The sequence below is a fragment of the Poecilia formosa genome, unplaced genomic scaffold (assembly GCF_000485575.1).
Source record: "Poecilia formosa unplaced genomic scaffold, Poecilia_formosa-5.1.2 Scaffold14, whole genome shotgun sequence".
NCBI classification, from domain to species: Eukaryota; Metazoa; Chordata; class Actinopteri; order Cyprinodontiformes; family Poeciliidae; genus Poecilia; species Poecilia formosa.
Genome location: NW_006799953.1, coordinates 2,104,976 through 2,130,987, shown reverse-complemented (window position 1 = coordinate 2,130,987; position 26,012 = coordinate 2,104,976). Strand labels below are relative to the sequence as shown.

At 38.6% G+C, this 26,012-nt stretch overlaps 1 protein-coding gene across 2 annotated transcripts; it reads left to right on the top strand.

The window, feature by feature from the left end:
- The first annotated feature begins 2,554 nt into the window (after positions 1 to 2,554).
- On the top strand, positions 2,555 to 25,687 carry kcnip1b (Kv channel interacting protein 1 b). 2 transcript variants are annotated; one of them, XM_007545905.2, is made up of 9 exons: positions 2,555 to 2,730; positions 3,194 to 3,428; positions 19,979 to 20,103; positions 20,205 to 20,274; positions 20,374 to 20,444; positions 21,418 to 21,525; positions 21,603 to 21,707; positions 22,321 to 22,383; positions 23,176 to 25,687. In XM_007545905.2, the coding sequence occupies exons 2-9, from the start codon at positions 3,341 to 3,343 to the stop codon at positions 23,221 to 23,223; spliced, it is 678 nt and encodes a 225-aa protein (XP_007545967.1). In that variant the 5' UTR covers positions 2,555 to 2,730; positions 3,194 to 3,340; the 3' UTR covers positions 23,224 to 25,687. The 2 variants fall into 2 exon arrangements, with proteins under 2 accessions (XP_007545967.1, XP_007545968.1); XM_007545906.2 differs by lacking the exons at positions 2,555 to 2,730; positions 3,194 to 3,428 and adding an exon at positions 14,653 to 14,946.
- The last annotated feature ends 325 nt before the right edge of the window (positions 25,688 to 26,012 follow it).

Sequence of the window (26,012 nt, the reverse complement as noted above, 5' to 3'; positions counted from 1 at the left end):
AATTATTTTCTAAGCCCTCTTCTGACACATAACGTACTAAAATAATTTGTTTTTTGTTGGGGTTATTTTTGAATAACATAATAAGCCCTCCGGTCACCTTGTTACCTTTGACCTTTTGCCCGTGACGCATGACGCAGTTGTCTCGCAGTGAGATAAAGCGTCTAACTGGAGCTCAACGAAGCCAATGTTCCAGATTACAGAACAGTTTTTGGTGAATTAAAAAAAAAAAAAAACGTTTTTGGTGAATAAAGTGGAGCAGACTTGCTACTTGTAAGATGATGGAAAACGTTTAAGTATCGTTTCTGCTTCAGCACGGAGTCGCGGTTTAAGCAGAGAGGTAATGAAATACAACAGACACTGACAGGCCCCTGCTTTTCTCTGAAGAACTACTGAGCGGGAGGAGACAGTCAGGTGAGGAAAAACTGTTCTTATCTATCGATTCAGTATTTTTATCATACAGACATTAGGCTGTTGTTGTTGTGCTATTAGCTAGCTACTAGCTAACGACTTTGCTAGCAAAGCTAGATAACTAAAAAGCTTCTTCCCTGTACCGTTAATGATATCAGTCATTCTTCAGTATCGCTTATGCAATAGAGGCACATGGCCCGTCCAAAACCGATCATCTCCATAATGGACATATGTCTGCTAATTTCCTTTACTGCATAATGTACACTGCATTTATTCTGGCGTTAGGTAAATGTGTCTTGAAGGAGAATAGCACTTAAATAAAATTCAACAAGGATATTCATTTAGAATTAAAAATAACTCACCCTGATCTACCATGGTAGATATAATGTATGTAATACAAGTGTGTCATTAATGAAGGGGGAAAACTCAACCAGACTTAGGGTCTGGTTTGCAGAGTAAGAATTATTCCCCCCCCCAATTATTCAATGAAAAAAAAAAAACTAACCTCAGTTAAGGAAAATAAATTTGTAATCAAAACGTTTGGAATTGTAATGATTTCTTTTTTTAAACAAAAAGTTTTGTTTAATTTTTTTTTAATTAAATAACTCATTTTTGTCTTGTGAACTTAAAAAGTTATTTGCCAAACATAAACTTTTATTTGCACACATCAGAAATCTTTTGTTGTGATTTTGGGTCCTGCCCACAACGTCATGTGAGAATCACAAGCAAAACTTTGAGTCACAAACAAAAACTTAGAATAGCAAGAAAAGATTTCTGACATGCGCAAATAAGTTTGTTTTGCAAATATATTTTTCACTTCATGAGACAAAAATGTGTGATTTTAATTTTAAAAAAAGTTTTTTAAGCAAAACTCAGTAGGCTTTTCTCATGGTGACATGCATTAACAATTCAATATTTGCTTTTGTTTTTTTCCTTTTTCTGCAGTTCCACATTAAAGTTTGATGCAGCTCTGCTTTCCTGAATGGACCATCTTCATCTCCACTTCAGCAAACAGGCAGCTCTTTTTTTATAGATTACAGTACATATAAACAAGGGCATTATGCCCTTGTTTATATTTTTAGTAGTGTAATTCTGTAAAGATAAAAATGTCTGGTGGTCCAGCTCTGATTTACATCTCCTGCTAAATTGCGGGTTTGAATATTTCAATACTTTCCTACAACAAAATAGACCTGCAGAAAAAATTACTAGTAAAATATCTTACATATGCATAGTTGTATGCTCTATATATAGATTTTCCTTAGCTTTGATTGTATATCTCACAATTTTGTAATTTATCATTGTTTATTAAACTCTGAAAGCTGTGTGGCTTTGTTAATATTCTGTCCTAAAATGCGGTTAGATGTGCCCTTTTTTTTTTCTTTCTTTTTTTTTTCTTTTTTTTGAGCACCTGCCCCTTTACTGGTCTCTGCACGGCCCTGCCGAAAACGCTGCCAGACTGCGGCCTCCTGAAACAGAAAGCGTGGCTGTGAGCGGATAAATAGAATCTATAAGCATTAAATATAGACAAGATGAGGGGGGAGGAAATGGACAGAGGCAGCACTGCGTCATGCTTTCCCGGAGCGTTTCCCCAGTTCGCTGGAGTGAGAAATAAAAAGCTCTGTCTCCAAAAAGCACACTGCAGACTTACATAATCTGTTTTAAGAGTGACTTCGACACTGAGTAGACTGCTGTGTTCCACCGCAAGTGGGACTTTGGTGCTGCTTCAAGGATGATAGCCTCTTAGTTTGTCACCAAACTGACAAAAAAATTAAGATGTTTCAAGATTCTTATTGATTTTGCAAATGGTTATTTAAACAAAGATGATGGTGTTTTTGTGGTGAGAAGAAAAAAAAGAACACACACAAAAAAAATGTGCGATATATAGCAAAATAGAGAAAATGCTGAAAAGCTGGCACATAAAAAAAAAAAAATTAAGTTTACCTTTTATGCTTCACAAGCTTTAAACCCTCCGGTCTTACCACATAAAATGTCAATCTTTACCCAGGCTGCTTACCGGATCGTGTAGCTGCGTTTGCACTTTAAAAAAGACTCAAGGAGCCTCAGCCGGACAGAAAGCGAGGGAGAAGGGAGGAGGGACCACCAAGGAGGGAGGGGAAGGAGAGGGTACGGCGGTGGCTGCTGGCGCTTTGTGCAGTTCAGTTCTGCTCAGAGCACCAGCGTAGCGCTCCTTCACAGCCTGCAGGGCTGCCTCTGCAGTTCTGGGGAAATCCTCACACGGAAATAACAGCTGCACAGGGGGTTGAGGGTTAAAGCAGGACAAAAGATTTTTAGAACAGAAGACAAGAGGAGGAGGTTGAGAAGGTGAGCAAAACCAGATGGGACAACTGTTTCTGTCTCCTGGCGAACAAACTTTGAGCTGGATGCAGCATGTTCTGTCTTTGGAGTCTCTTTAAATATTTTATTTCTCCTTTGTCTTGGTTTCTGCTGTAACAATTTACTCCTGCAGCACTTTTTGTGTGTGGTGTGTGTGTGTGTGTGTGTGTGTGTGTGTGTGTGTGTTTGTTCGAACGTTTGTGCTTCAGTTGACATCTCGGAGTTATTTTTTAATCTTTTTGGCAACTCTAATGCTGATTTGTTTAGCTGTCTGCAAAGTTTACCACACACTGCTGTGTGCATGCAGGTGCATGAATGTGTCATGATAGGTGATGCAAGAATGACGTAACATGTCGATTTAAACCAAGCTGGCTACCAGGATGTTTTGTAGTTACTATAAATAACCTTATTCTGTGGAAAATAAATGTATATTTCTGTTTCTCTCCAAAAGCACATCTCATCCCTTGACCCCACCTGATGACCCCACGATTCCCTGACGCTGGTTCTTCTCGCAGCAGAGGTCGCGTGCCACATTACGACGGGGGTCGTTTTTACCTTGGTGTAAACCCGCCCCGTCCGCCCCTGCCTCAACCCCACGATGGCTGGCTGTACCAGCCGCTGCAGGCAGGGGGTGCAAAAGCTAATTCAGTCCCTGCAGAGACTGGTGTCAGGAACCCTCACTAAAGGTACGGTGGCTTTTGGCTTATGCACGTCCAAATTTCTCAACGTTGTGTGTATGCAGTCTGTCTTATTCAATGTTCTTCTATGCGTTGGGAGCGTCTGGTGTCACTCATGCTTTCATTAAGCCGCTTTCTACCAGTTGACAGTTTGGCCCTGGTTTATCTTATGGTGCTGGTGGAGGCTTGTGACCAATTTACCACACTAGAACTCTTCTAATAGAGTCTTTTTAGGGAAGATAAATATATTTTTTTTCTTTAACAGTAAGTCTGTAATTGTTTCAGGATACACAAAATTGAAATTCTCCATTATTATAAAATCCTAAAATACTTTTGATGTGAATCTAAGAAACTCCTATTTACCTGTTGTTGTTGTTTTGTTTGGGATTGATGGCCCAATCCAAAGTACTTCTTAGATCTCCAAATAAGATAAAGGGATATGCAGTTTTTTGAAATATTTCAGTGCAATATGCATAGGAATCCATCTATTCTAATTTGATACCCCTAAATAAAACAAATCCAGAACAGTTGTCGTCAGAAGCTGCAGAGATCCACAGCTCAGGAGGGAGAAACTGTCAGCAGGACCAGCAATTAGTCGAGATATCTACTGATCTGAGTTATGAAACTTTTAGCCCAGTTTAGCCCTCCACCGTGTGGCGGTGGCAGCATCATTCTGCATGGAGGCTTTTCTTCACCATTTTTGGAAAAACGAATCGTCAAAGATAAATGGAGCAAAGCACTTGAAAATCCTGTAAGACAGCCAGTTTCAGTATACTAATATACTTGAGAACAATGTTTCACCGTTTAGCAAGACGATTCTAAAAAAAAAACAAAAAAAAAACTGTGATGCAGTTGAGAACAGTGCTTAATATAAAATCAAACGATGCCGTAACACAAATAGCATTGTGAGACAAAGGTTAGGTGAGGCCACTACTGTAACACAACACAACTCTTAGGTGCTCAAATGTCAAATTACTAAGATCATTCATATTACTATATTACTTTTCAATGTTTCACGTGTCATTTATAATCGTATTAAGTGCAGGACTGCATCTTACCTAATTGTTTGCTCTGCACCTCCCACCTCCACACTGTACTCTGCAGGACAGAAAGTGTTGCTCTAACTTTTTGGCCACACTTACAAAAAAATGTTTAGGCTGTCCAAGCTGGTGGTGAGCTCATGCCCTGAAAGTTGATGTCCAGGAATTATGTCCTTCCATTCTGACTGAGCCTGGTGCTTTGCAAAAAAAAAAAAAAAAAAAAAAAAAAAAAAAAAAAAAAAAAAAAAAATCTCCACATTGACAAATTTAGGTGCGGAAAACCGAGAAAATACTTGACAGCGTACAAGCAGGGAAAGGTCAAGTGTTTCCTCAGAGGGGCTGAATACAAACGCACAATCATGAATCTTCACAATGAAAGGTTTCAAAACCATATGCCATTTCCCCTCTACTTTCAGATTATGGATTACTTATGCCGTAAGAATATGATAAAAACCGAGAGTTTGATCTGCTGTGAGAGAAAAAGCGAAAATGAAACAAAAAAAACACAAATGACTTCAACTCGGGCCGTGATCCCCCCTCCACCTTAAAAATATATATAGACTGTGAATGAAGTTACTCATTATTAACCTTTCTTCTACTTGCCACGCAGCGACTTTAGCGTGTGAAATGTCCAGCTCTCCACCCACCGCTGACATCCGTCTTTTAGACGTCTGCTGCACAGTTTCACAGGCCGAACAGCGAGGTCACATCCGCGTGTCTCCCTGAGGCAAAAGTCGTATAATGTACTCTAAAAGCGATGGCCCCTTTCTTCCGGTGACATCTCATCCCGTAGTTAAAAGTTACTTTCAGTGTCACTGGGGGAAAAAAACAAAACATAAATGATGAGTCAGAGAGTCATGCAGCTCTGCCTGCTTTCAGGGGAAGACTGTTTGTTCCAACCTGACTTTTAAATTCAGCCTATGTAAATGCACGGCATATTAAATCATTCCAAATCTGCAGGCAGTGCATAATGAAAACCAGCTTCGCCTTGGGGATTATTCCACATATAAACAAAGCGGCGTGCATCGAATGGAACTGGGTTCCGATAGGACGCTTCCTGTGGGGGGAAAAAACCAAAAAAAACAAATGAGTTGACTGTAATGTTTGCATTGTCAACCGTGACATTCGATTTTGATGCAGAAATTATTATTAAAAAAGAAAAAAAAGAGATGAAAAGAAAACGTGCCGGCTTGTTTGCTTCACTTTTCTGCAAGAATACAGCCTCTTCTCACCTTCGGGTTTTTATGTGGGTGAAGCGGCTTCACGTACGCCGAGCCAATTCCAAACCTGGATTTGAATTAAGGAGCTTAATCATCACTGCTGGAACTGAGTAATTAAATGAAACGGAATGGAATCCAAAATAGCAAAGATTAAAAAAAAAAAAGAAGAAGAAGCTTGCAGAAAGATGTTCTGTCTTTATTTGTCAGTAATCCTCTCTCTGTCCTTTAAGCACGAATAGCTGATGAAACGGAGTGCCAGTCGTATTGAACATCTACTGCCGTGTCTCTGTTTCAGCTGTTTTGTGCATTGTGGTTTCAGCGCCCAATCGACCTCCTCTGGAATAACAGTAACTTGTGCACCGTGGAGCAAAGGGAGCCTTTCACTACGCTGCTGCATTATTAAATATTCCAAAGTTAATGAAGTGCTTTTAGCAAAACTAAGAATACACAATTAGCAACAAAGTGGGTAAAAAAAAAAAGTCAATTATTTTATCCCATAGTGATAAAATAATTGGTTTTGGTTAAAACAGCAGCATTTTATTCATTAATAAATATACATACATATTGGATAATATGCATAATGATTATGCATACAGTTGAACTATTTAAGAGTGACGTAGTTCTTGCTTAACTTTTAGAATTATGAGAACATATAAAAAAATGAGCAACATGAACCCTGATATCAGAGAAATTCACACCGTAGTTAAATATGTAGAGCTCTAAAGCTGAGCCAATATCTCTCTGATAAAGACTTAATTAAAGCACAATGTGTCCTGAGGCCAGTTCTAGAAATTACTTGCTCTAACTTTAGTAAAAGTGAGCAGAAGATACAAAAATCGGTCTGGCGTCTGTGGTAACGTTTGAGATTTGCCTCAAAGCAATCAAATTTAATGTATTTACTGTGATTTAAACCAACACAAGGCAGCACAGGACTGGGAAGTGGAAGAAACGTATTACAGGGTTCTTCTCAGGTTTTGTGGGAACACAAATCTGAAAAGTGTGGCATGCATTTTTATTCAAAGTTTTTGGCAGAACCGCCTCTGCTACAATTGAAGCTCTGTATTTGTTGCGGTTTGTCTCTATCAACATTAAACGCTTAAAGACCAACTTTATTTTTTTATTTTACTTTTTTTTGGTCACACTTCTTTGAGAAATAACTTGAGCTCAGTCAGATTGGACGGTAAGCATCTGTGGACATCAAATGTTAAGTCTTGCTCTGATTTGAACTCAGACCAGCTTTCCCGATCCCCTGTTAAGGATCAAAATCCCAACACCCAAGCTTCACAGCACTGAATGTGTGTTCAGGACGATGTTCAGTGTTCGTTATTCTCCAGACACAACTCACGCGGGCATGGAAGTTTGATGAAGTCGCGTTCTAGCTTCAGACTCTTCTTCAACCTTTTGAATTTGTCCCCAAAGTATTGTGTTTATAAGAAACGTTTAAGTTAAATTTGCAGAGTGCCTGACTAATAGTCGGCCAAACAGCAAATTTCTCCTACCTGAGCGAGCTGTTATCTCTGCAGCTCCTCCAGAGTTACCATGATCCACTTGGCTGAAGAGTCCTGTAAGATTTCCGACTGTTACAACCTTAGACGTTCCTTTAAACTCCAAGCAGCTGCATTTCTTTTGTGGTTACACTGCAGACAGCTAGACTAAACTTACTACTTGGACTTCTGAAACTCCTAAAAATTAAAGGGGTGTGAATACTTTTGCAAGCCGCTGTGATAAATGTTTAGCTGATAGATATTTATATTCTGAACCGAATGATTCATGCAGGCTTGAAACCTCGCCGCTTTTGTTGCTTTATTGGGGCTTTAGTAAATTTAGGGCCGGTCCTCCTTCGCCTGCTCTCTCACTTTAACGTCGCACAGCTTCATCTCTACAGACTGCAGTGGAGCAACAGCACACGATTACATATGCATGGGAGGAAACAAGAAAACCCTGCAACACACGACACACAAAAGACTATTCAGCTTTCAGAACTATAACTTCTAGTTAAGCATGATTGCATCCATGCTGTGTTTTCTTTTTTTTTTTTTTTTTTTTTTTTTTTTTGTTCATGCATGAACTGTATAATCTTTGACTCTCAGTTTTTTGTTTTTTTTTTTTAATAAGAGAAGTTCTGCTTCTAGGCTCCCCATCATGAATATTCATCTCTAGACCTTTCGACAGTAAGCTGAGCTTTCCAGAGCCAGCAGCAGAGGCTGATGATTTGCCTTAGGCCTGAATCTGACTTGGCACACATTGTTATTGTTATCTTCCTGGTGATATGCTGTGCTTTGTACTCTTGTGTCAAAAGTTTTTGAGCAAAAACGTTTGCTCGTATAAGCAAAAGTTCATTAAAAATTGAGCTTTTTTTTTTTTTCTTTATGAAAAACCTGTTGTTGGACTAGAAGAGTGAAATCTGGTTCCCTCCAAAAACAAAATCACTCCATATTTAAGGCTTTTTAAATGTGATCTGAGTTCCTAACGTCAGATTAATTTAGGGATGCACCTTAAAATGTGCCTTACTGATAATTATGAGCGTGTTTCAAGTAGAGCATAACTTACCTGCAATGGTTGCACTTTTTTGTAAAATCAAACCGTTCTAAAGTTCCTCAGATTTGATTCAGACTAATTATTTTTGATCATTTATGGTAAGTGCACAAAGTAAAAAAAAATAAAATAAAATTACGTTTCACACAAATGGAAAACAAATTCTTCCGAGCTTCCATCTCACAGAGCACTCCACTTTTGTAGCCCCTAATGTCTAGGAGCGCAAAAAAAAAAAAGACATTTGTCCTCTCCGTCTGATTGACGGGTTTACTCCTCTCTAAGGAAACAAGCGACACATTTTCACTTTGGGACAGGTTTTGATTTTTTTATTTTATTTTTTATTTTTTTATTTTTCCTCCAGTTGACAAAATTTAAAATTGAACACAGCCTTTTGAAATTAAGCTGCCTTTGTTATCAACATTTATTGATCCAAAACATTTCAGTGTGACATGAAGAAGAAGAAGTTTGTAAAAGGGCAAACCCTCCATATAGCAGAGTTCGTATCCTTTCCCGTCTGCTCTGCAATGATGCTCTACGTCCCATTGATCTATTGAGTAAAATGCAAAGTATTTGACTGTAACAACACATTCAAAGGAAGTGAATTTCTTTGAACCCTGCAACTGCTAACCCACACTTTAGTCATTAACAGTGACAGTATGCTACATGAATAGGATGACGTATTTTTTATTAATCACTGCAAAAATCATTAGCTCTTAAAAGAACTATTTTTTTTCCCTTCCTTTTAATATATTCATGTGACATCTTTCCCTCCCTTCACCCACGCAACACCTGCTGCCTCATGTTCTCAAGCCCCGGTTAAGTGAACTAACTTTTGGCAAACATGCTGGAGTCTTGGTGAAATCCACACTCTTTGGCAACACCACTAGCCTTAGCAGCAACATTGGATGCTGATAGGAAATTTGGATTTTTCAAAACAGAGAAAATCATAAAAAGGAACACAAGCCAGCCCATGCCGGGGCTCAACAGAGGAAAAAAAGAGTTATGAATAGTATTTTTAAGTGCGTACTTTTAAATTTGTGTGGACAGATTCTGATGTACAACACAAACCTGTCAGCGGTGGGATCTATGTCAACCAAAATCTACAGCTCTGTCCACCCCCAGAAAGTCTCTTTTTTTATTTTTATTTTTCACTCCAGTTGGCTGTTACAGCAGTGGATTGCAGCTAACAGTGTGCGACTTTGCTTTTAATTTTTTACATCACCTCACTACATGCTTTTATGTAACCAACCTCTCCAAGATTTATTTATATCTCTTGCAGATGCATCGTCTCTGTGTCTTTGTTTCAGAATTTCTACTTGAGCTTCCAGGTTTTCTATCTTATTAAGTTAAACATTTCTCTTTGTGTAGTTATTGCACACACAGAACGGTGACTATTGGGTTATGAGTATTACCTCTCATACTACCAGTATGTTTTGCATGAGTTTTTTTTTTGTTTTTTTTTTTTGTCTCTGGCAGATTCCTGCTCATTTGTATATTTAATTTGACATCGGTTCATCTCCAGTTGGTGGATTCTGCTGCCATCTGCTGTTCATTAACTAACACTACATGACAAAAACTATTTTTCTAACTCAAAATCACTGAAACCCTGACAGTAAACCACCAAAATTTTTATTTATTTTTTTATTTTTTGAGAAGGTTGCTTCTGTTTTTGTTTTTTTTTACATATTTACTTTTGTAATATTTTATTCACTTATACGGAACTGATGGAGTGACACACTGACCCACATAGAGATACTTGCAGAGGGGGAATTAAGCATAGATTACTCCGAGTAAGCCAGAGTGATCCGCTGGACAGATGTGTGCTATCTGGAGCATTTTGCAGCCTGTCACACTGCTGCGTGATGAGATGTGTATACGTTCATGTTTTCTGTACTTCCTGAGCCCCACACAATAAATCAACAAGTCCACAGAAGATGAAATATTTAAAAAAAAAAAAAAGCTCACAAAAGACAAGAACAGCACCTTGAAGTATTAGGATTTACCAGGATTTACTCTTTGTTCTTTGAGTAAATAGTTTATTTATGTAATTTTCAGTTCAGGAAATAGACACCATTGTCTTAATAAAAGTAGAACAATGTTGTGGGAGCAACAATTTTTAATCAATAGGGTTTAATATGACAGCACAAACTTTGCAGCCCTTTTTGTAAAGGCTTTTCCCGAGGTCTAAGGAATGTGAAGATACAATTCACTCCTCTGTCACAATTATCAATGAAGCGGGAAAAAAATGAATGGATTTTAAAGAGTTTCACTACTTTTTCTCCTTTTTTTTTAACAATTAATTAAACCTTCATTGCTGCTGCAAGCTCACACCAGCATCTCTTATGTAAATCGCAGTGAGGGAGTTCAGCTGTACTGACAACTTTGTCCTATAAGCTTTGACAGATGGAGGAGGTATTGAAAAAAGAGGTATTTGGAGGCCCGTTTCCCTGTGACACTGTAAGGCCTGAAGGAGGCAGCAGCGTCTGTAAATCTCTTTAAATTAGCAGAGCCGTTACCAAAGGAGGGCATAAAACATTTTTACCACTTTTGGGAGCTCCTCTCCTTTAGACACGTCCAATCCTGAGGCGACATTCGCAGCGCGCCGTCGTCTCGAGTGTGTAATGAGGTTATAGTTGTGCTAATTAATAGTCAGCTAGTGTGTGGATCTTCATTGCATCTTTAATTTGTTCTTGCTGCTGTTTTCCGTAGATATAAACATGCATTAATTGCACTACGTGGCCGTAAATTGGGGGAAAAGATCAGACTACTCCAAGCATAATTCAAACATGGTGACCGTTTAATACGCATCGGAAAATCCATTTAACATTTTTATATATTTATATTCTGTCTCATAATCTACAAGCCCCAATGTGATTAACACCTTCATGTGTTTTATTAGGACTTTATGTAATAGTCTAACACAAGATATTGCATAACTGAGAAGTGGAATGAAAAGCATAAGTGGTTCTGGATTTTTACAAATGAGAAAAGTGTGGAATTCGTTTGTCTTTATCCCTTTTTCTCAGTTACTTCTAAAGAATATCAAGTGCATCTCACTTCCTTAAAGAAACTGATAGCAAATCCCATTTGCAGTTTCAAGTCAAGAGAAGGAGCAAAGTCGTAACAAGATTGTTTCGCTTTATGGCCTCTTATGTATATATTCGTGTTTGAACTTTTGAAATGGGCAGATAGAAACATTTCTACAGGGGTTCTCTAGAAATGTTTATATCTGCTATTTGCAGATTTTAGCGGTTTGCAGGTAGCTGTGGTCCTTGGGACCATTGTATGAGAAAATGTAAAAAAAAAAAGGTGTAGCAGTTTTAAGCAACCCTTTGCATTAGCGGTGAGAGATTTAAATGTACCATGCAGGTTGGAATCAAATTTGCAGCTGTGTTTTGTTTTTGAACATACAACGCTAAAAAATAATAAAAATGTCTTCCAAAAAAAACAAACACAAAAAAACATGTAGTATCAGAATAAAGTATTAAGCAAACACTTAGAAAAAGATAACTTCTCAAAAAACTTTTTTTTTTTTTTCCCTGCTTGGGCCTCTGCAATTCTCTTACAGCAAGACGAGTAATTTTGTTTAAAAATCAATATATTTTATGATCACTTGTCATTTTCCCTTCTAGGAAATATAATGACTATTCAGCTGAAAATGCATGTAATTTTCTGCGTGTAGTCGTAGCTGTTAATAAAGGACGACAGAAAAGAGAGCCAGCCTATTTTATTTTTGAATGGCAAAAAAAAAATGCAAAAGATGTTATATAACTTAGAAAAAATGATGTGTAGACACAGCGGCAAAGCCATATATATCTGAATAATGAATACCTTTATATTTAATTGATGCAGATGTGTGAAGTTTGTGCCTCAGCACCACCTCAGTAATCAAAGGGGTGGCCCCAATAAAACCGCTCATGCAACTGCAAACATTAGCTGGTAGTCAGTGCAATCATTTCCTTTAAAGGAATAGCGACAAAAAGGTTAAGCCTTAAATTTTAATCTACCACCAGTAGTCCTTGTTTTCTGCTCTTCAACAAAAATATGATAAAACATAACACCGCCACTGGGGGGGAAAATAACAACAACAACAACAAAAAAACTGCCCTGCATACATTTTTTCACCAAGAGTTTTTCTTTTCTTTTCTAAGCCATCCCCGACACCCACACACTCGCATCCCCGCATCCTCAAAAACACACACGAAGAAACACTGCAGGGATGTAACATTCCCTGTCTGCAGCATTTGGAGTACTTAAGCAGTCTTTTGCGTTTTCCCTGGCTCCACGTTGAACCTTGGCTTTTTCCTTGTGTCCAAACAACCCTAAAATGTCTGTTTAAATGTTGGCTTATGTGTTAGCAAATGAGAGCTAAAGATTTATTGTATGGTACGGACGAAATTATACAACGCTACAATGTTTTTTTTTGACACGTGAATGTGCTTGGTAGCGTGTCTCAGTCCTGCGATGAACTGTCATCTCGGCTTGTGTGCGTTCATGCAGCTTCACCTTCCTTAAACAAAATGGCTCTGAGTGAATACAGTATCTGAAGGGAAGATTATGCTACTGTCCAAACAGAACAAGGATACTCTGCCATCCATGTAGCAACTGTCTGATTTTAATGATGGTTGACATATAAAAAAAAAAACAATAAACGTAAACCACCGTGAGAACTATTATCTCACGGATTTAATGATGGATCTATTATCCATTATTAAATGGGGGGGGGGAAAACCATGGAACAGTGGAGGAACTTATAGGGATTGGACAGCATACCAAACATACTGCAAGATGTTTGGTATGACTTAAGAGGTCAAGCAAAAAGCCAGAACATCAGTGAAATTACAGCAGGTGTCACTTGCGTCAGTAAAGGTCAAGGTTCAAGAATCAGCAATAAGAAAGAGACGAAGCAAAAGTGGCAACATGGGAGAGTTCCAAGCTGAAAACCACTGATGACTATAACGAACGCGAAGGCCCGTCTCACATGTGCCAAAAAGTATTTTAATGGTCCTGAAATCTTTTGTTACAAATGTTTTATAGACTGACAATAGGAATGGAAAAAAAAACCCTTGTATGTCCGGATATATGTGGTATAAAATGAAACATGAATTCCTTTACTGCCTCAAGACCTGAACGACTTCTCTATGAAATCCTGAACCTTGTTGTCAGTGAGAAACCCTGAAGAAGATTCAGTCTTTGGTACATGATCTTAAACTCGCATGCAGTTGGTTTATTCATCCCAATAAACCTGAAACACCAAGTCGGGATTTGAATTTGGCTGATAAACTCTTCGATTACCTAACCAAACCTTTTTCAGTGGTGTACAAAAACAAGGAAAAGTAATTTTCATAATGCAAATGTGATTTCTGAGAGCTGTTGCTGCGAAGGGTGGCAAAGCTACATCTTAGGTTAACAGGGCAATTACTTTTTCATTCAGGTCCATATTGGTTTGAATGGCTGCATGCTCGTCTGAAATCATTTCAAATATACATGGCTCAAAAAAATAAAGGGAACACTCAAATAACACATCCTAGATCTGAATGAATGAAATATTCTCATTGAATACTTTGTTCTGTACAAAGTTGAATGTGCTGACAACAAAATCACACAAAAATCATCAATGGAAATCAAATTTATTAACCAATGGAGGCCTGGATTTGGAGCCACACACAAAATTAAAGTGAAATGTTCCCTTCATTTTTTTGAGCAGTATACATTTTGTACTTCCTCTTGGTTTTTTTGGGGGGGGTTTTGTCAGATAATAAAGTTAGTTTGAAGATCTGAAACATTTCAATCTAACAAGCAAAAAAATAGAGCAAAATGACAGCAGGAAAGGTTTTCATAAACAATTTTACCAGCTGAAATATGTGACTTCTGAACTTTTTTTTTTTTTTACATAAATGGGTACTTTTGTATGTGTACTTTTCTTAACCCAGGGTTATAAAAGGAAGCAAGAATTTTTATTTTAAAGTTGATTATTTTGCTTGTTCAAAACAACCTCATTAGAGTTAACTGTGTGCTTTATGGAGCAAAGTGTCAACTTTGCTCCATAAAGCACACAGTTAACTTGAATCACTTAATATCTGAGTTAGAGTATGCAGCTTTTCAGAAGGAAACCAAAGCAAACAAACAAACAAAAAAACATTCAGGTATTATTATAATCAGAAAAATAAAAGATCTGACAGGTAAAATGAATTAATAAAAGCAAAAGTGACGGGGTTTTTCAAGCTCTCATGTCAGCTGCCGCTATCGGGGAGAGTCCATCGCTTTGCAATAAGGCGAGTGCGTGAAGATGCAGCTTGGAAAGAAAACATTAAAAAGGAGAGAGGAGGGGAGGGTGCAAGCCTGACAGATGAGCGGAGTGAAAGCACAGAGGGAGTGGCGCAGAACGGCTGGAGCGAGCTCGTTGGTGAAGAGTGGGGTGGAGGGATGGAGGGGAGAAGGGTTGGGGAGAGGGGGGCATCAGGAAAATCAAGAGAGTCTGCCGCTCAAACCGGAGGCAGAAGTGAAAGCTTCTGAGGAGACGCGAGAGTGGGGTAAAATCCCTGAGAGAGAGAGGGAGCGAGGGAAAGAGCAAACCTGTGGAGGAAGCCAGAGACAGGACGACAAGCTGATAAATAGTGGACTGATAACTCTGAGGAGGCTTTTTGTGCCAAGCAGGTTTTCACAGTGACAACATGGGAGCAGTGGTGGGCACTTTGACCATGCAAACCAAACAGAGGAGACCATCAAGAGGTACGTCAAGACTTATCTGAGAGAGACACTATGAGATGCCTGGCACGTTGGTTTAATGTGCGTCTGCTTGCAATTGTTGCAAGACCGGACAGAGTTGCGTGTCGGCAGAGTGTTTGTGTAAAAATGTTGAACAATTGGATTGAATTTTCACGTGTTTTGCACAGGAAAGCATGTGTGACATGACTATTTGTTTAAAGAAACAGGTCTAGTCAGAGAGCAACACTGGCTGCAGAAGTGCAACGGTTAAAGTGATTCAAGTCTTTGACTGATGTAGAGTTGTGGTAATGACGGTGCTGATGAGACTACAGGATGCCGAGATGTCCTTGACAAGCACAGCACACACACACACACACACACACACACACACACACACGCCCCCTCCCCGACTCTGTGATTCTGCATGTGTTCCTGCCACTCAAACGTGTCAGCGAGTGTGTGCGAGAGAACGAGAAGCGCGCCGCGGAGCAAATGAGAGTTCGGGCGTGCAAATTAACAGGCAGCTCACATATCATACCTCTTCCTGGCCTTATGCTTGAGAAGCCAGTTGTCATGGAGACTGGGTTGTAAAAAGGCACAAAGGAGAGTGCAAACACAGAAGCCCCACCAACAATGACGCTCGCAGAACTGATCTAGGTTAAAATAAGGGGAGGGGGGATTAGAAGGGTATTGAGAGCAAAAGCAAATGTGAGACCTCACTAGAAGAGGGTTTTGTTTTATGATGTTGCTTTTTTTTTTCTCATGTTTTGAGATTTCCAAAATACATTTTAGCACACCAGGTCAGGTTGTTTCTCTGATTAAAGTACTCGGTTTAAAAAAAAAAAAAAAGTGTGTCATGTCCGCTCTTATCGAGTTGTGGGAGATAAGATTAGACAGATAAGACTTCAATCCCCGCAGGAGAAGAAGCCAATGCCAGCGTAGGAAACGGGGCACAGACGGATGTAAGCCGGTCTACATTTAGTCCAACTGGTGGATACATCTGTGGCATTAAATTTGCCAGAAATCAGAAAACTACTTGGTAAAAAAAATACAATCTGGGCAGATATTTAGCAACAGAACATTTGACACACTTTTAAAGAAAATCATTTCTCATTTAAAGGACGTACATCACCATTTTTGTAACTTTTCTTTTTTTTAATTCTGCTGCTCTTGTTATTATTTTACATGTCCAAAATTTGAGAAATAGGCAGAAAACTGTAAATGAGGGGGGGAGGATACGGACTAAGAACACATCCAAACGATGTCAAGAATGATATAATTTATTGAGTGTTGAATAAAGGCATCGATTTGCAACGTCTTTGACACCCAAGGCAAAAAGTAATAGTTTGCCGTTTTTATGTGAACTCATAAAACAGGAAACATATGTGATGATTTATCGGTCAGGAGAGAGGTGGCATGGAGACCCAACAAGCCGGGATCCTACCCAGAAATAAAAAAGCTCTCTGTGACAACCTTAGTTTACTATTAATTTATAACAAAAACTCTAAATTCTTCAGACATTACAGATAAACATTACAATTTCACAAGTTTCCAAAGTTGCTACTGTTGCCTGTGGGCATTCGTGATCCCATTTTAGCAACTTTGCCGTTAGTATAGCCTACATTATATGCTACCACAACACTAGTCAAACATTTGTCCATGTAACTGAACCATTGTACTTGTGTGGGAATTAACTATAGCACTGTAACGAAGTTCTCAAAACATTATTCCCCACTCTGTCTACAATTTATTTTCTCATCACAATATGTCATTTGGCCCTAAAAGGTTTCCTCAAGCTAATGCTGTTCAGGTTGTGTTTGGAAGGGACCTTAAAATGCTGATGTACAAACAGAAAAAGAAAAAAAAAAGAAAGGAAACTAGTCATGTAGCCTTGCTGCTAACTCAAGCTATCTGTGCTAACTGTACAGCAGGCAGCATTTTCCTTTTCCCTCAGCCAAGTTCCTCATTTAAAAAAAATCCTGGAGCAAATATTCTTTCCAGTGGAGTGCTTGTTTTTATAGTGAGGAGAAAGTGAATATTGCTATATATGTGTGCACAAATATCTTTAAAATAAGAATATTACACATTGCAATATAAAAAACAAATCTTTGTTTTTGTAATTTCACACCATAAAAATGGGTTAAATGATTTTAAAACATCAGCAACAACTTTAGCCATGAAGACAGAGGCAACCAGGATGAAGTGCAAACGGTACCATGAGGTTCTAGACAAAGTAACCTAAAACATAAGGTTCAATATTGCTTGCACTGAACTAAATGGATGCATGAACCCTTTAAATTATCCTGAGGTGACTGAGAGATTGCAAATAACAGGAACAGCACTAAATGAAACTAAAAATAAAAATGTCCAGATAAAGCCAGGAAGTCATGTTACAGAGAACAAAAAGACAATGTCAAACAAATCAAATCCAAAGATTAAAAAGCCAGAAAAAGTGGCAGCAATATATATTTTGAAGAGTTGATTAGGATTAGACATGTCATTTCCCTTACTTCCTTCTCTTAAAAGTGAACTACAGACGTTACTGAATTCATACAGCAATTTACTCGTTTACGCTGCGGCGTGATTCCAGGTGCTGGCTCAGAAATGACTCCATGTTGGGGAAACCAGCTCAGGGCATATTGCAGTGCAGTTGAAAATGAGCGATTGCTGGCTCTGGCTGTAACGGGAAGGCTAAAGTCAATAACGTGGGGGCTGGAACAATGTGTGTTACATTAGCACAGTCATTCCTGCTGCCTCCTGTGCCTAAACCTACTTTACTTTGACACTTTTTCAGTAGGTGCCTTCAGTCTGTGCTTAGTTCACTTTAGCATCACAGAGCAGACTGTGGTTTGGATCAGGTATCAGTGATTAAATGGACGGGTTTATGAAACTTTTTTTTTTCTCCGAACATCTTATTCAGATACTTTTTCAAGTTTTGATTTCTGCTTCATTTTAACTTCAATCAAAGTTATATTGTTTCATCTCGTGGCCCTTAAAACTCTTTCTGACTTGAATATGGTGACTAAACGTGGGAAATATTTTTTGCACAGTTCTGGAAAAAATATGCTGGAACCCTGAAGTCCCAGCAGGGTGAGCCATTAACAACAGAACTGATATCCACCTCTAATTATCATCATCGTGCCAGCTATACAGCGCTTCCGTCCCAGTGGAGGCTGATGAGGCTTTATGTATCAGGCAGCTGCTTTACTGTTAATATATTTCAAATATCCCCCTTTGGAAATCAACACAGTTAATGTTGGGAACATTTTAACATAATCTCTCTGCTTGCATTTTGCACTGTTAGACAGTAAAACTCTACAAGGAGAAGATGATCTGATCTGGTGGGGTTTTTTTTTCTGAAATCAGTGCCTTATTTATTTATTTATTTATTTTTTTTGTCTTTTAATAAAAATTTTTACTCTTGTCTAAGCCATCGTGTTTCCTATTCTGGCATGTGTTGTTCTCCCTGACTCCTCGTCTTTTATCCCTCACCCTCCGCCTGTCTTCTCTCGCCAGCGTAGTGCTGCAGCCGCTCTCTAATCAGTACCTCTGTTTCCTGTTTCCTTCTCACCCCCGTTTCCTTTCGTCTGCTTCATCTGCCGTAAATCAAAGCTCCCCTGGCAGCCGGTTCAGAGGCGCGTCGACACCTTTCTTGTTTTGTTGTGTTGTGAGATCGAACAGCCAGTCATAATAGAAGCAAAGGCGCAAGCTGCACTGAAATGCAATCTCTATGACAACAAGAAGCTCCAGGACGGCATAGCTGGAGCTGGAGACGAGGGAGTCTTCAGGGTTGCTAGGATCTGATATTTTGACCCATCATTATGATTTCATTTTGAAAAAAATTTTTTAGGAAGGGCAAACATTTAAACGCATCTACTCAGTGTGGGGAAAAATTTACATTCAGATTTATGTTTTCTATATATATTTATATAAAATCACTGCCCCCATTGATGTCGCTCATTATTGTTTATTTGTTCATCCATATTCGTTGATCCTTTTCTCATGCTCTCTTCTCTCTCAAAGGTTGTTTATAGGAAGGTTTGTTGAAAAGAAAGTTGAATTTGGGTCTAATAAATTACTTTTGTGTTTATCTGATTATATATTTTGGTTCACTGGAGATTGAATATGACATAAATACTATCACTGGGCTAAAAGACCCACCGAGAACCAGTTTCCTGTTCTCTAACACACTACAGCCCTATTTTCATTTCCAAATCCCCTGGTATTTTTAAAAAAAACCTAATGATGAAATTCACTCAAATGAGGCCCTATGAGTGTGGAAGGCATCAACCTGATGCTTTGACTAAACCAACTCAATTCACAGCCCTGCCTCAGTTCAGATTTGAAGTACTGTGAGTGTGATTGCTGTTGTTTGTTCAAGAACATCTAGTACATCTTTTATTTCTGCACTTTGCAACCACAATCCAGTGAAAACTGTGCTGCCGAGATTGTTATTGCCCTCACCACTTTCTCAGCGGATCTGCATCTGCCAGTGGGTGTTTCCTTCCGGGCATTTGCTCGTTCTTGTGAACTCTTCTGAGAATGCGGACGGCGCCCGTCGCTGGATGTTTTTGGCTGCGAGCGCTGACCTGCGTCCAGACGGCGCGACAGTGACAAACAGGACCCCACAGCAGAGGCACCTCCTCACATCATTAACCACCATCCATCTCCGGAGCACCTGATACTGAGCACCGCGTTCCCATCAATAAAACGCTTCAGCTCCTGTGGGGGCAATAGGATTTTTCATGTGCAAGCAGCTCTTGTTGAATCCTTCATTTTTTTAAATTTTTTTTTATTTTTCCCCCCGTCTTCATCTCTGGTGTTTTCCTCCCTGTTCTGCTTCCCTCTACCTCTGTAAACACGATTTTCCTGCAGGCTAATCAGATTTCTGATGTTTTCTGCCGACTTCACAGTCTCAAGTTTGCTGATTTTTCTCATTCCGAGTGTCTGAAAAGCTTTAATTTTCCTCAAAGGACCATATGTTTAATAAGCAGGGCACAGGTTTTGAGAGTAATTAATATCTTTTTGTTTTGTTTTTTTTTTCATTTTGCTGCAGATAAAGCAGATGATGAGCTTGAGATGACCATGGTGTGTCACAGGCCTGAGGGTCTCGAGCAACTGGAAGCCCAAACTAACTTCTCCAAGCAGGAGCTGCAGATCCTCTATCGCGGCTTTAAGAATGTATTTACACACATCAGATCACTTTGCTTTGCTACATAATGCAAAACTCCAGCAAAACTCCAACTGACATCACTATTTTTTTTTTTTTTCCCCCCCCAAAGGAATGTCCCAGCGGAGTCGTAAATGAGGAGACCTTCAAACACATTTATGCACAGTTTTTCCCTCATGGAGGTAAAAAATTTTAAAAGATTATCTATTTATTTATTTATTTTCATATTTCTGTGTTGCTTTTTATATGCTTAAACGTTGATTTTGTCGTCGTTTTTGCAGATGCAAGCATGTACGCACATTATCTTTTCAACGCTTTTGACACAACAAACAATGGCTCCATCAAATTTAAGGTAAAACTGCAACTGGAAGCAGTTATGATAATGTCCTTTTTAACAACCCCATCACTGCACACGTCCCTCCAGACACATTTCCTATACGGTGCTGGTCGAACGGCTGGGCTTGGACCTCAAAGACAAACCCAGAACTAACATTTTTCCTTAGTATTCAGACTGAACACATAAAAAAAAAAAAATACTAACAAAATGCTGAATACAGTTGGAGGTACATATGCAAAACAGTTCAAGAGGAAACATTTGGGCAAATAAGTTCATTATAACCAAATGAAAAGTTGCTCATCATGTTGAAAAGTAATTTCTAAGAAATACCTTTCTTCTGTTATTTCCCAACTCCTTGTGTTCAGTCTGTACTGAGCATCTTAATAGTCTTTGGTTTTACTGAAATTTCAACCAGAGACTATGTTGTACAGCTACCTCGTCCAAAAATAATAATAACAACAATAATAATAATAATAATAACCCTAAATTACCCTGAATGTTGGTACATTCAGAGTCATTCATTCTGAGACTTTCCGAAATGACATATGAGATAAACTTCTCAAAATTATAGCGCTCTCTAGTGGTTCATGTTTCTCAACCTGGATAGGGTGTGAATTTAATCTGATCTCTGAGGTACGTCATTAACTTATTTAGCTCGCTCAGGATGAAACTTTTTTTCACTTATCTTTTACTCACAATATCCAAATCTTTCAGTCGTTCATGTTTGGTTACAGGAAATTTAGTTTGATGATTCTACTTTTCTTTTTTTTTCTTTTTTTTAATGTAGCAAAATCATGAAAAGGCAACGTGCCGGGAAAATCATCCAAATATTGATTTACATCAAGAGTTATTGTAGAGATAATTAGCGATCCAAAAAAAATACTACTGCTTTACCACTTACTTCACGCCTTAGACTCCCTACAAAACTGGTAAAAACAAAAATAACTTTCTTGTGCATTCTTGCCGTTTCTGCTTGTCCTGCTGGCAGGACTTTGTGGTGGGCTTATCCATTCTGCTGAGAGGAACCCTGAGGGAAAAGCTGGAGTGGACATTTCATCTTTATGACATCAACAGAGATGGATACATAAACAGAGAGGTGAGACCTCGCTACTCGAGCATTGTGGCTATGCTGTTTTGTTATTCAAAACGTTTCTCTGAATTGTGTTTGCGCAGGAAATGACGGAGATTGTAAGAGCCATTTACGACATGATGGGCAAGTACACCTACCCTGCTTTAAAGGGAGATGTGCCACAGCAGCACGTGGATGCCTTTTTTCAGGTTTGTGTCCAAAGTCCATCAACAACGTAGAAGAGGCAAGTTGATGTTAGACTGACTGAACAAGGCACGACTTTTATCTAAAACTGACTCTTTCACAATGAAAAAAAACAACAACAAAAAAAACAGATTTGATGACCTTCCCCCTGCCAGAACTTGCTGATGAATGACTGAAATAAATGGCTCGTTTTGTCGTCTTTAGTGGAGCTAACAATAGATAAATAAGTTTGTTTAAACTGCATGAGTACTTCTTTTTCTAGGGCTGAATATGACACAAATCAGAGGAGCATAAACAAAGCCCAAGTTCAACATGAGTCTCTGTGCTAAAAAAGAAAAACAGCTTGTCAGCCTGACACGGCCACGAAAAAAGACATTTGTGGACGTCCAGTGTCCTAGAGGGGTGGAACTGGACTCATAAACCTATTTTTAAGCTGCTTATTCAACGAGGTTTCTGGATAAGATCTTTGCCTGACAGTAGTCTGGAACCCCCCCCTGCACACATTCTTTATTCTTTGCTTAGTCTTTTGCATTTTGTTGTAATTCTTTACACTGTTTCACGTCAGCAACCGTCACTGCAACCTTAAATTACCACTAATTACTCTTTATTTCCCTACAGAAGATGGATAAGAACAAAGACGGAGTGGTGACTATGGAAGAGTTTATTATTGCCTGCCAAGAGGTACGCATTTTCCAACATCTGTGTGGCGTATGCTTAAGAACATTAAGTAAACGCATAATGAAAGCTGTCCTGTCATCTCTGCTTATAAGGTCTTTTTAGTTTGAATTTGTATTTTTCTGATAATCAGACATTGCACAGCTTTATGGAAAAGACAAATTTTTCAGCAGTTCTGTGTATGCTGGTATAAAAGCCCAGTTTTTATTTTTATTTTTATTTTTTTTTATTTTTTTCGTGTCAAAGTTCCTATAATTTGCTGAGCCAATATTTTTGGCTTTATCCAAAAGCTTAGGATCATTGCATTGAAATCCTAGGATTTCTAGGACTCTAAAACTAACTGGGATGTTTGCTAAAAAAAAAAAAAAAAAAAACATTGAATGGAAGAATGACTTTATACACATAAGTGTGTCAGTAAAAACTCTTATGTCTGAGAAGTGGCACAAGGAATAAGGGTTAAAAAAAAACACAATCCAACACCCACAACATTTTCAAGAACATGTAAAAGAAGAAAAGTCCTTTCTTTTTAACCTTTTTTTTTACATTAGATATTAGTGTGCTTAAAGAAAACCTGTAAAAAAAAAAAAAATTTCTATAAAACCAGGAGCTGCTTGATGTGGAGGATTACAATAAAATGAATCCAGGTTGTTATCCAAGACCAATCTAACCGTTCCTTAAGTGGCTTTGCTTTGTCAGCTTACAATATATCATATTTATGTAAATGTTTTCCTATCAGTCACTCAACACACAGTAGTACTGACGGTAAAACTCATCTATCCTCCTTCTATCTCCCTGCAGGATGAAAACATGATGAGATCCATGCAGCTGTTTGAAAACGTGATGTAGGACGGCTGGAAACAAAGAAGACAGGAGCATGGCAAACCAGAGGGCTTTGTGTGTGTGAGCGTGTGTGTGTGTGTGTTTGCGTGCACATGTGCCGTACATCCAGTCTATCCTTGTGTTCCTGCTCTCGCCAGCTGAGCTCTGGAAACAGCCAGAGCTTCCTGTGATGACACTAATGAGGGGACTGGAGTGGAATGCCCTCAGCCTTCCCGCCACGTTTGGCCACACAGCAAAGCGATTAATGTGACAGGCGTTGAGCTCCGTCAAACAGATTGGCCGTTTAGATGCTCCGACATTGAAAGGATGCTTTGACCTTCGAAGAAACATGCCTTCCAGAGGTGGACCTACTTTTCTTTTTCTTCTTTTTGCCATGTGTTGTTTGCTTTTTTTTTTCTATCCAGACTTACTTGCATGTGTTTGAGGGAAAAAAAAAAAAAAAGAAAGTCATATTTCCTGATACTTGTCAGGTTTTTCCTGAAACGTTTGCCATAATTACATCTGCATTAATTGACTCATACATCCAGTGGTTGGGAGGATTAAAAGATTTAATTTGCGAGTCTCTGGATTTTAGTGACGCTTCTACATTCATGTCGACTTGGCTGCTGCTCAGACCTCTCTGTCTTTTGCTTGCTGTTGTTCTGTGAAACGCCTGCATTGGAGAGTTCAAACATTTAAGGTTGTAGGTTATATAGACCTTACATGCTGTGTCGGTCGCCTGTCTTTTTGTATTTCAAAAGACTTCATGTTGTCAAAAAATTCAAAACTATATGACTTTAATTGATAGCATTTTTATGAGGTCAAGTCAAAGCAAAGCAAAGAAACGTATGTCATTTCCAGGGATTACAATATTTAAGCCATAGTTTGGGATTTTCAAAGTTAAGTTGCGGTAATAAAATAGTCATGTGCTGTTAATGTTTCAGCTGCTGAAGATAACTCTTTTGACGCCTTTGTCGAGTTAGTAGTGCCGTTTCCCCTCAGGCTAAAGCTAACAGCTAGTCCTGTATCCTTCACACATACTCCAGTTTTCAGAAATGTCAGAGTGAGAACTATTCGATACATGTTTTAATCCTCGTCGCAGTTAAACTACGTTGCTATTTAGATACAAGAGTTATTTACCAAAGAAACACAAGTAGCCTGGGTGGTGGTGTGTTGCCATCAATCCTCAGTATCATAGCATGTACTTCTGAAAAAAACTTGCTTTTCTGGCCATGAGCTTTAAACTGCCTGCAGTTTAACACGGACTAGAAATCTTTAGAAAGGTCCTTTCTCTTATTACACTGTCTGAAGATCACTGGAGCACACAACCATCTTTCTGCATTTCTACTCTAAATGACTGCATACTTTCAGTTAAATATCCATGTAATATAAGAAAGCATTTGAAAAAAAATAAAATCACTATGGCGTCTTTAGGATTGAAGCAGATTTAAGAATCTATATTTCATGAAGAATATTAGAGTTTTATCTACTGTGTGGAAGTTAGTTGACAACTAGGTTTAATAATAATCCAGGTTGGAGGGCGCTGGACCAATTGACTTTTACCGCCTTAAAGATTTGCAAAACCAAAAGCATCAAAATATCTTATCCAACCTCAAACACTTTATAGGTCAGGAGGACACAATCTTACAAACATTTTTTTTTTATATTTACTCTGAGTGAAAACGCTGACATGTTTAGGTCTCAGCATGTGTTTCACACACATCAGTGTCGCACTGCCTCCTAGCTTAGTTTAATGCATTAAAAAAAATCTCCTATTTAACTCTTAATACTTACCCAATAGAAATATGGCAATGTTTAGCTGTTCAGACTACATCTGTCAGATAAACCACCATGATGTTTTTGAGATTGGAGTTGTTTAAGACGGCCCACTTTAGTCTTGGGCCGTTTCGGATTAGCCATTAGCTTCAGCCTCCTGGACCATTTTACCTGAATTTATACTGTTTAAAAGACCCCAGAAGAGTTATCTTCTGCAGATCAGAGGACAGCTTTTACCTTTAAAATAATCTTACCTCAAAACGTCTGGGCTGTCCTTGTGATATTAGTGCAGAGGCCAGCATTTGGATGGTAGTGGATATAGCTCATTTTGCTAAGTCTAGAAGAGTGAAGGTTGTCGGAGGTCAGATTTAATGTCAGCTTTGACATTATATGACCTGACATAATGAACATGTGACACTGACCAAAACAATGATTTTACACCTAAAGTACAGACAGAACAGCACATCTGTTATTGTTTTCTGTGAGTTTTCCAGCATTTGAAAGATAATAGGAAACTCGCAGGCCTACAGTATTTTAATCACTGAAATATTAACCATTTGCTTTTTTAAGTCGGTGGCGCAGTTCTTTAGTGTGTGCTTGATCTGTGTGACATCCCCTCCCCTGCTGTACAGTATCCTTTGTTGAAACAGAGTTGCTATATCATATTAACAGAAGAGTCATTTAAAGCCACAAAATAAATATTTAAATTATTTGATTGTTGTGTTTTACTTTACTTTGCGTAAGCTCGATATCATAAAATATTCAAGCCATTCACATCATTGCGTTGGACAAGGGAGAATATGCAACGTTCTGCAACACACACTGCATAAATGAATAAGTGATGAACACCACACAGAGAACTCTGCATTTACAGTAGCTAGGATGTGTCCAAAATAACGCCCAGACACATTTCAGAAATAAGACTTTTGTTCCCCGAACGTTCAAATTTGTGCACTCACAAGTAGCAGCTGATTTAGCTTCAGCTACGGCTTCCTCCAGCGTTCTGAACACTCCAGGCAAAGATGAGTGCAAACGCCTTA